General features: G+C 40.8%; 1 protein-coding gene across 2 annotated transcripts in view; it reads left to right on the forward strand.

Moving 5' to 3' along the window:
• LOC105510542 (dipeptidyl peptidase 8) overlaps nt 1-11,541 on the forward strand; it is a 55,763-nt gene that overhangs the window by 39,264 nt on the left and 4,958 nt on the right. The window contains exons 12-15 of one of the 2 annotated variants that reach the window (XM_011940387.1): nt 4,538-4,684; nt 6,515-6,667; nt 9,081-9,223; nt 10,076-10,187. In XM_011940387.1, coding sequence (XP_011795777.1) covers nt 4,538-4,684; nt 6,515-6,667; nt 9,081-9,223; nt 10,076-10,187 — 555 coding nt within the window. The remainder of the gene's footprint in view (nt 1-4,537; nt 4,685-6,514; nt 6,668-9,080; nt 9,224-10,075; nt 10,188-11,541) is intronic. The other variant, XM_011940388.1, reaches the window with a different exon arrangement.

An 11,541-nucleotide genomic window follows, 5' to 3' on the forward strand; every position in this document is an offset into this window, starting at 1 on the left:
AAAAATTAGCTGGGCGTGGTAGTGTGTGCCTGTAATCCCAGCTACTTGGGAGGCTGAGGCAGGAGAATCACTTGAACTAGGGAGTCAGAGGTTGCGGTGAGCCAAGATAGTGCCACTGCACTCCAGCCTGGTGACAGAGCGAGACTCCATCAAAAAGTATATATTTTGGATGGGTGTATTGGTTAATTGCTAAATTTTAAAATTGTTTATTCTTGATTATATATCCTACACTGAGCCTTGGAAGAAATTAAAATATAATTACAGTGTTTTCATAATACAATCCTTAGACTCAATAATACCCTTTATAATTAATAATTATACCCAGTTATTTAGTATCTGGAAATGTATCTACATACCAAATATGAGGTACCTATAATAGGCAAATTCATAGGGATAGAAAGTAGAATAGAAGTTGTCAGGGACTAGATGGAAGGAGGATGGGGAGTGTTTGAGTGTTTTGTTTCTTTGTTTGTTTCTTTGTTTGTTTGTTTTTGAGACAGAGTCTCACTCCGTCTTCCAGAGGCAGCATCTCAGCTCACTGCCTCATCCACCTCCTGGGTTCAAGCAATTCTCCTGCCTCAGCCTCCCTAATAACTGGGATTACAGGCGTGCACCACCATGCCCCACTAATTTTTTATATTTTTAGTAGAGACGGGGTTTCACCATGTTAGCCAGGCTGGTCTCGAACTCCTGACCTCAGATGATCAACCCACCTCAGCCTCCCAGAGTGCTAGGATTACAGGTGTAAACCACCGTGCCTGGCCGGGAGTTATTAATGGGTACAGAATTTCTGTTTGGGTGATGAAAAAGTTCTGGAAATGGATAATGGTGATGGTTACACAACAGCATGAATGTATTTAATGTCATTGAATTGTATGCTTAAAATGGTTGAAATGGTAAATTTTATATATATTTTACCATAATTTAAAAAAGGTCAGCCAATTCAATTAAAACAATTTTTTTTTGAGACGGAGTCTCGCTCTGTTGCCTAGGCTACAGTGCAGTGTCGCAATCTCGGCTCACTGCAACCTCCACCTCCCAGGTTCAAGCAATTCTTTTGCTTCAGCCTCCTGAGAGCTGGGACTATAGGTGCACAGCACCACACCTGGCTAATTTTTATATTTTTAGTAGAGACAGGGTTTCACCATGTTAGCCAGGATGGTCTTGAACTCCTGACCTCAGGTGATCCACCCACCTCAGCCTCCCAAAGTGCTGGGATTACAGGTGTGAGCCCTGCACCCAGCCAAAACAAAATTAATTGTTTAGAATACTTTATGCAGTACAGCTATGCTTTTTTGCACTTACCGAACAGTCATATTTGAAAGACTATGAGTGAATTTCACCATGTGATTTTTGAAAAGCTATAGGTGACTTAGGATGATTTATTGATTTCTTTCTCAAAATGTTCTTGGGAAAAATTCAAATTTGATGAGGCCAGAGAAGAATCTGGGCTGGGTGCGGTGGCTCATGACTGTAATCCTAGCACTTCGGGAGGCTTAGGATGGGCACAGGAGGATCACTTTAGCCCAGGAGTTCGAGACCAGCATGGCAAGATAGGGAGACCCCCATCTCTACAAAAAGTAAAAAAATTAGTTGGGCATGGTGGCAAACACCTGTGGTCTCAGCTACTTGGGAGGCTGAGATAGGAGGATTGCTTGAGCCAGGAAGTTTGAAGCTGCAGTGAGCTGTAATCATGTGATTGCACTCCAGCCTAGACAAGAGAGTGAGACCATGTGTCAAAAGAGAAGAAACAGAAGAATCTGGCCGGGTGTGGTGGCTCACGCTTGTAATCTCAGCACTTTGGGAGGCTGAGGTGGGAGGATTACTTTAGCCCAGGAGTTTGAGACCAGCCTGGGCAAGACCCCCATCTTAAAAAAAAAAAAAATCTGGTGTTCAATTTGCAGGGAGATTTTCCCATGAGATTTCACATGATATAGTGCCCCTGTCCCTTCAACCTCTTGGAAGATCATTCATCTTGTTTGATGACTTCATTTGGGTTAATTATGAAGAGACTCCCTAATATAGACTCGATCTTTTTAATAGCACACAATAACATTGTAAAATTTGTTTAAATCTTTTAAGAGTATGATGTTCATGTGGTCAAAAACTGTTCTTTGGTGTGTATTCACGTCTAAGTGGAAATCTGTTGAAACAGCAACAGTGTCACAGTTCATAACGTGAAGTGAATTACTTTGTCACCAAAGGCAGCAATTTCTATAGGTCAGAAAAGAGTGAAATACAAGAAAAACAACAGATATTTCCCACTAAAGTTATCAAGGATCAGTTCCTTAAACTCTCCATTATTAACAGCTGTGTTTGTAAGCATTTATTTGACAAGGCTGGGTGAGGTGGCTCATGCCTGTAACCCCAGCACTTTGGGAGGCTGAGGTGGACGGATCACTTGAAGTCAGGAGTTTGAGACCAGCCTGGTTAACATGGTGAAACCCCAACCCTACTAAAATTACAAAAATTAGCCGGGCATTGTGGTGCATACCTGTAATCCCAGCTACTCGGGGACTGAGGCATGAGAATCACTTGAACCTGAGAGGCTGAAGTTGCAGTGGGCTGAGATCATGCCATCGCACTCCAGCCTGGGTGACAGAGCAAGACTACATACCAAAAAACAAAAGTTTGCGTAACAAATACTTACAGTATTTCCTAGAATGTGCCAGACACTGTTCTGCAAATAAAAATGCAAAGAGATCAGGCTAGATGATAACAGGACACAGGTTTTGAAGAATTGATACTGAAGGAGACTTTTGGATTGCCAGTGCCGAAAGGCAGTATATTTAAGTGTTCATATCAAGCAATTGAGACCATCTTCTATATGTGGTAGCAGACAAAGAAGTGAGGTGGTTTTCTTTAAATGTTCATATTTGTGTTCTTCTCTGCCTAGTATTTCTTCTTTCAGCACTCTGCCTTTAAAGACAAATCTTTAGCCAGGTGCTGTGGCACACATATTAATCCCAGCTATTCAGAGGCTGAGGTGGAAGGATTGCTTTAGCCCAGGAGTTCGAGGTGAACTATGTAGTGAACTATGATTGCACCACCACACTCCAGCCTGGGGTACAGAGTGAGACACCATCTCTTAAGTAAATAAATAAATACAAGTACCTTTACCCACCAAACACCCTCTTCCCAAGGTGGAAATGGAAAAAAAAAAAATTCTCCTATTTCTCTTTTTCATTCATTCATTTAGCAAACAGGTATTAAGTTCCTGTGATGTACTAGGTACTGTTCTAGGCAGTGAGGATACCCAGTGAACATGTCAGACTAGTGTTCCACTTCATGGCCATAAAGGGAAAATAATAAGCAAACATAAAAAGATATGATGGTGAGACCCCATCTCCACAAAAAAATTTAAAAATTAACCAGGCATAGTGGTGCACACCTGTAGTCCCAGCTACTTGAAGACCGAGGCAGGAAGATTACTTGAGCCCAGGAATTTGAGGCAGCACTGAGCTATGATTGTGCCACTACACTCCAGCCTGGAGACCCCATCTCTTCAAAAAAAAAAAAAGGTATGATTTTTGTTTGTTTGTTTTTTGCGACAGAGTCTCTCTCTGCTGCCCAGGCTGCAGTGCGGTGGTATGATCTTGGCTCACTGCAACCTCTCTGCCTTCTGGGTTCAAGCAATTCTTATGCCTCTGCCTCCTGAGTAACTGGGACCACAGGCACTCCCCACCATGCCCAGCTAATTTTTTGTTTTTAGTAGAGACAGGGTTTTGCCATGTTGGCCAGGCTGGTCTCGAACTCCTGACCTCAGGTGATCCACCCGCCTCAGCCTCCCAAAGTGCTGGGATTACAGGTGTGAGCCACCACACCTGGCCTAAAAGTATGACTTTTTATAATGGAAGTTCTATGAAGATTTGCTGGGAAAGGGGATGGCAAGACCTCTCCTGAGGTTACAAACATTGACAAGGAATGAGCCATGCAAAAGATATGAAAGAAAAGCATTCCAGACACAGAAAACAGTAAATGTCAAGTTCCTGGGACTAGAACCAACTTGATAGTGTTGACAATAAGGTTAGAGTAAGTGCACGTGGAGGGAAATGGTATGAGATGAGGTCAGAGGTAGCCAAAGATCTCAAGGGCCATGTAGACTTATTCTGAAGGGTAATGGTAGCCAGTGGAGGAAGCCAAGCAGCAGTCATGTCTGATGTCTGATGGGGAGGAAAGTTTTTCTTATTTGTCCTTGTAACTGTCATTCGAATAACACAGTTCTTCAGGGTAGAAATAATCAGTTTAGTAACTTTTTACATGGGGTGGATTGATTCACTTGTATGTAATTAATATCTAAGTTAGAATTTTAAATCCTACGGTTGTTCAGTAATTGCCCTGAACTTGAGTGTGAAGTTAAGCAGGAAGCAACATAAACATGAAAAGACTTAAGTTAATTTAAAAATAAATGACTTAAAAAATTGCATTTTAAAGGTAAAATAATAGTGAAATTAAGCTTTCTATTTCTTGCAATGCCCTGCCACTTAGGTTTTTATATGCTTCCATATGATAAACTGAAGCTGTGTTTCTTCCTCAGGTGCAGTTGGTGAATAATCGGTTTAAAGGAGTCAAGTATTTCCGCTTGAATACCCTAGCCTCTCTAGGTTATGTGGTTGTGGTAATAGACAACAGGGGATCCTGTCACCGAGGGCTTAAATTTGAAGGCGCCTTTAAATATAAAATGGTGTGTGAGCATAAAAACACTTTTCTTTTATAGACATTTACATTTTTCTGGTGCATTGTTTGGTGTGAAACCCTTGAAAGAGAGTTGGGGGAAGGGGCTATGAATGAGTGAATGAGAGTGTATCTGTGTTAGAGTTGGGGGTGGGAGAGAAGATGCAACTTGATGTACACTAGGCTAGCTCATGTGTACCTATATGTAACTTTGGAGAACTGAGATAGAGCCACTTGTACATAGAAATACCCTCTCTATTTTGTATGTCCACTTCGGTAGAATTTAGCACCATTTAGCTTTCAGCATCCTGGACACTGTTGAGGAATAATTGAGATTTGTTCTGTCCTCTGTGAAGAGGGAATCCAACTGGTTAGTGCCTTCCTTGTGACAAGCCTCTTTCTCTCTACAGGAAGCTTTAAATGCTACCTTTTAGAGATGCCCCATGTCCTTTCTGCTGCTTTGGGAAATGATGAGAATCCGATGTTCCTTTTGCACAGTAAGGCAGTTACTGTGTTTGCCAGTGTTATTGGACATGCTGAGTAAGACATGGGGATTTTCTCCCACAGCCAGTTCTTTGACCTTATGTTGTATTCTCATGTAAGTTTTTTTGTTTTTATTTTTGTTTTTGGCTCAGTGAAGTGAGATTGCGTGCACTGGCAGGCCTAGTAATATAGACAAGGTGGTGGTGGTAGGAATTAGGACCTTAAAGAAGTGGTATGTTCAGTTCCTAGAGATAATATAATAGGGAAATAAGAAGATAGGGCCTCAAGAGTGATTCCTTCTGCTTTACTGCACTAAAAATTAAAAAGGAGAAATAGGTCAGGTGCAGTGGCTCACACCTGTAATCCCAACACTTTGGGAGGCCAAGGCAGGAGGATCACTTGAGCCCAGGAGTTCAAGACCAACCTGGGCAACATAATGAGACCCCCACCTCTACAAATAAGTTAAAAAATTAGCTGGGCATGGTGGCACATGCCTGGGGTCCCAGCTACTTGGGAGGCTGAGGTGGGAGGATCACTTGAGCCTGGGAGGTTGAGCTACAGTGATCCATGGTCACACTACTGCACTCCAGCCTGGACAGCAGAGTGAGACCATGTCTCCAAAAAAACAAATAAATAAAAAGGAGAAGTAAAATTAATTACTTAAGGGGCTAATTTTTTGTCTTTGGGTATAGGAAGGCTTGTTACAAGGAAGATGCCGACCTCTTAGCAGACAACAGAACAAATGGAAATGGGAAATACCCAAATAGCAAGGGACAGTTTGAGTAGCAATAGGAAGGAGCTTTATGACTAAGTGGTAACTAAACTCTAGGACAGGCTAGCAACAGAAGCTATAGGCCCCTATCTCCAAATAGATTTTTTAAAAATTTGAGGGAGAGGGGGCAACAGAATCTCAGTTGGTAGTAAATTCTAATCTAAAAAACCTACAGGGCCGGGTGTGGTGGCTCACACCTGTAATCCCAGCAATTTGGGAGGCCGAGGCGGGCGAATCACTTGAGAGGTCAGGAGTTTGAGACCAACCTGGCCATAGTGAAACTCCGTCTCTACTAAAAAATACAAAATTAGCTGGGCATGGTGGTGCATGCCTGTAATTCCAGCTACTTGGGAGGCTGAGGCAGGAGAATCGCTTGAATCCAGGATTCAGAGGTTGCAGTGAGCCAAGATTGTGCCATTGCACTCCAGCCTGGGTAACAGAGTGAGACTCCATCTCAAAAAATAAATAAAGTAAAAATTAAAAGACCTACAGGTATTTTTAGTAAAAACATTTATCATCTTTAAAAGCACTCTTATGAGACTTTTATTCATCAGAATCAGTGAAATGTTCTCCCTTTTTTGACAGGGTCAAATAGAAATTGATGATCAGGTGGAAGGACTCCAATATCTAGCTTCTCGATATGATTTCATTGACTTAGATCGTGTGGGCATCCACGGCTGGTCCTATGGAGGATACCTCTCCCTGATGGCATTAATGCAGAGGTCAGATATCTTCAGGGTATGTGACTTCCTATTATACTCATTTTTGCAATAAGGGTAGCTTTTTCTGTAAATAGAGGATATATAAAAATGTCTATTTCCTGAAGGTTTACAGAGTTGGCAATGTTTTTTTGGGTTTTTGTTTTTGTTTTTGTTTGAGACAAAGTCTTGCTCTGTCACCCAGGCTGGAGTGCAGTGGCGCAATCTTGGCTCACTGCAACCTCTGTCCCCTGGGTTCAGGCGATTATCGTGTCTCAGCCTCCTGAATAGCTGGGATTACAAGTGCCCGCCACTACACCTGGCTAATTTTTTTTTTTTTTTTTCAAGTAGAGATGGGATTTCACCATATTGGCTAGGCTGGTCTCAAACTCCTGACCTCAAGAGATCCATCCATGTTGGCCTCCCAAAGTGCTAGGATTACAGGCATGAGCCACTGCATCTGGCCCAGAGTTGGCAATATTGTAGAATGTTAGGGTTTGTATGTTTAAGAGCCATGTGAAATGTATATATATCTCGTTTGTTTTTTTGTTTGTTTGTTTTGTTTTGTTTTGTTCTGAGACAGAGTCTCGCTCTTCACCCAGACTGGAGCACAGTGACATGATCTTGGCTCACTGCAGCCTCCACCTCCCGGATTCAAACGATTTCCAACTAATTTTTGTACTTTTAGTAGAGATGGAGTTTCACCATGTTTGCTAGGCTGGTCTTGAACTCCTGACCTCAAGTGATCCATCTGCCTTGACCTCCCAAAGTGCTGGGATTACAGACGTGAACCACTGCACCCAGCCTTCAAGTTTTATATGTATATATGTGTGTGTGTCTGTGTGTGTATTTTTCTTTTAAACATATGTAATGTTTAAACATCTGTCAACTGGATAACTAGTTACTGACTGTTTATAGATACGTGCCAAAGAGTATAGGAGATAGTTACGATTAGTAAAGCACATACAGCATACCTATTGGATTGTAATTACTTAATTGTTGGACTGCAAGCTATGAGGGCAGGGACCTGTTTGTACACCACTATATCCTCAGCAGTCAAGCCTAATGCTTGGCACATAGTAGGCCCTCAATAAGTGCGTTGAATGAGTGAATTATTATTTTTTTTTTGGAGACGGAGTCTCGCTCTGTCGCCCAGGCTGGAGTGCAGTGGCCAGATCTCAGCTCACTGCAAGCTCCGCCTCCCGAGTTCACACCATTCTCCTGCCTCAGCCTCCCGAGTAGCTGGGACTACAGGTGCCCGCCATCTCGCCCGGCTAGTTTTTTACCGTGTTAGCCAGGATGGTCTACGATCTCCTGACCTCGTGATCCGCCCGTCTCGGCCTCCCAAAGTGCTGGGATTACAGGCTTGAGCCACCGCGCCCGGCGAATGAGTGAATTATTAGATGTATAAATGCTTACAATTCTGTAAAACTCTTGGAAAAATATACTAGAAGAAAATACATAAGGATGATAATTGTTGAGAATAGGAATTATGAGTAGTGTTTCTTTTTTTAATATTTCAATAACATGATGTTACTTTACAGTGAAAAGTAATTTTTAAAATTTTTATTTTTTATTTTATTTTTGAGACAGAGTCTTGCTGTCACCCAGGCTGGCGTGCAGTGGTGCAATCTCGGCTCACTGCAACCTCTGCCTCTCAGGTTCAAGCAATTCTCATGCTTCAGTCTGGGATTAAAGGCGCCCACCACTATTCCCAGCTAATTTTTGTATTTTTAGTAGAGATAGGATTTTACCGTGTTTGCCAGGCTGGTCTCGGACTCCTGACCTTGGGTGATCCACTTGCCTCGGCCTCCCAAAGTGCTGGGATTACAGGCGTGAGCCATTGCACCTGACCCTTAATTTTTATTTTTAAGAACAAAATAAGGGTTTTATTCTTGCACGTATGTCTAGATGATCTTCATAATAACCATAAATAAATTCTGACTACTCCCATAATTTTCCCAGGCTTGTAGCTATCAAGAAAATAATTAGAGTATTTAAATATAAAACTATGTATAAGAGCCTTAAAATGAGGCAAAGTTTTAGTATATTTCATTTATTGTTTTAAATTCTGTACTGCCAACAGAGGCTTAAAAAAAAAGGTGGCTCCTTTTTTACATAAAACTGACAGTTCTCGCACATTTTTTCCTCAGTAGCAGGATGTAGTTCAGTTGTCTTTTAACAACGGGCCTGGCTTTTGTATTTCAGCTAGCCCAGGTTAAAGGTTTGGTATGTAGAATGCCCATGGAACATGAAACTGACTCACAAGAGTATCAAATTCTTGACCTTGGCACTTCACTTCAGTATTCTGAGTTGCCTAAGACATGTATGGCCCAGTCATAAGGCTAAAGCTTAAGGATAATTTTACAGTGTAATTTTGCAGTTGTAAGATCTCACTGCTAGCAACTCTCTTTTTCCAGATCACACTTGACTGTCAATGTCATCTTATGCAGGTTGCTATTGCTGGGGCCCCAGTCACTCTGTGGATCTTCTATGATACAGGATACACGGAACGTTATATGGGTCACCCTGACCAGAATGAACAGGGCTATTACTTAGGATCTGTGGCCATGCAAGCAGAAAAGTTCCCCTCTGAGTAAGTGCGAGCTTTTTTTTTTTTTTTTAATTGAGACAGGGTCTCACTCCGTCACTTAGGCTGGAGTGCAGTGGCATGATCAGGGCTCCCTGCATCGTCAAACTCCTGGGCTCAGAGAATCCTCCCACCTCAGCCCCCAAGTAACTGAGTCTACAGGCACGTGCCACCATGCCCACCTAATGTTTTGTATTTTTAGTAGAGTCAGGCAGAGTTTTACCATGTTGCCTAAGGTGGTCTCAAACTCCTGGACTCAAGTTATCTGCCCATCTCAGACTCCCAAAGTGCTGGGATTGTAGGCATGAGCCACCAGGCACAGCCTAATTCAAGCTTTAAAATGAAGATTATAAATTTTCAATTGTATTTTAAAAAATTGTCTTTAATCCTAATGGAAAATTCAAATACTGAAAAACCAAGATGAATATGTTATACTAGAATATCATGGCTGTTTCTTAAAACTGAATTACAGGCCAGTTCATATAATGTTTTTTTACAAGTTATATTTGAAGCAGTTGTTTTTGCTGAAAAAAGTTAAGTACACGACTTTCAAGGTGGAAAAAATTTTATGTCTGCCTGAATACATTTTACACATAGTTTTTCTGGAGACATGCTGTAATTATAGATGTGTTTTAATATTTTAATCATAAAAAATTGAACACAAGATCTTTTTTTAATCTTTCATTACATGTGGTATCTCATTAATATGTTACAAATTTAATATTGAAAATATTGAATTCTTATTCTAACATTACAGTATCAGGAAGTTAATATGGTTAAGTATGATTAAATAAGTGAAATTGTTTTTCCAAATACTGTACTATTTTGCCTAATCCTATAATACTTCCATTTCTCCAGACCAAATCGTTTACTGCTCTTACATGGGTTCCTGGATGAGAATGTCCATTTTGCACATACCAGTATATTACTGAGTTTTTTAGTGAGGGCTGGAAAGCCATATGATTTACAGGTGAGTTATTCTACATTTTCTGGTTAAATGCAGTCATGATTAGTGATTGATTACTTTGAAATCTATTAACTGTAGGGTAAGTCCAGATTTTTAGAGTGTCCACCCTCTGCTTAAGAGAACTAAAGTAAGAGGCATATTTAGTAGTGCCTGTGGTTGGATAAAAATTAAGATTCTATTGCAGTCAGGCTGACATATCTGCCTATCAGATTACATGACTGTGTGTCTGTATCTGCTTTCAGTTTGGAAGCATGGAAAAGATGACAGGAAATCCATTCACTGTTCTCCTTTGCTTTTCTTTTTCCGCTTTGAAGGGTGAGGATATGCTATTTTGATTTCATGGTTGTAAAAGGATTCTTAGGGCCTGATTATATGGTCTTTTAATTTTCTTTTATTTTACATTGACATTGGAGCAGAAACCAGCAAGTTACCCTCCTCCATTGCTCCATTTATAGATCATTATTCCAGTTTTTCTTAAAACTGTGTTTTACTCCTTAAATAGATTATGTGCACACAAAAATTGAAAAAATCACTTTTTCCTTTTTAACATTTCAGTTGATATTTATGTTTAAACTATGAGATATTTATAGCAGTAATTTTTAAGCTTTTTGGTTTCAGGACACCTTTACCTACCAAAGAACTTTGTTTATGTCAATTATATCAATGAATATTTCTCATATAAGATATTAAAACTGAGAAAATTTTTAAATATTTTAAAATAATAAACTATCAGCCAGGCGCAGTGGCTCACACCTGTAATCCCAGCACTTTGGGAGGCCAAGGTGGGCACGGATCACTTGAGGTCAGGAGTTCAAGACCAGCCTGACCAAAATGGAGAGACCCTGTCTCTACTAAAAATACAAAAACTAGTCGGGCATGGTGGCGCATGCCTGTAATCCCAGATACTTGGGAGGCTGAGGCAGGAGAATTGCTTGAACTGGGGAGGCGGAGGTTGCGATCAGCCGAGATTGCGCCATTGTACTGCAGCCTGGGCAACAAGAGTGAAACTCCGTCTCAAAAATGGTAATAATAAATTATTACATGTTAACACAAATCACATTTTTCATAGAGAAAAACTATATTCCAAAACAAAAAAATAATTTACTGAGAAAAACAGCAATATTTTACATTTTTCTAAGTTCCTTTCATGTCTGACATAATAATAAAGAAGACACATTCTTATATCTCTTTCTGTACTCAGTCTGTTGTGATATGTTGTTTTGGCTAAAGTATGTGAAGAAAAATTTGGCCTCACAGAGTATGTAGTTATGAAATGCGGCCAGGTGCAGTGGCTCACGCCTGTAATCCCAACACTTTGGGAGGCCGAGGCAGGCAGATCACGAGGTCAGGAGATCGA

Source organism: Colobus angolensis, unplaced genomic scaffold (genome assembly GCF_000951035.1).
Source record: "Colobus angolensis palliatus isolate OR3802 unplaced genomic scaffold, Cang.pa_1.0 Scaffold19, whole genome shotgun sequence".
In the NCBI taxonomy this organism is placed as follows: Eukaryota; Metazoa; Chordata; class Mammalia; order Primates; family Cercopithecidae; genus Colobus; species Colobus angolensis.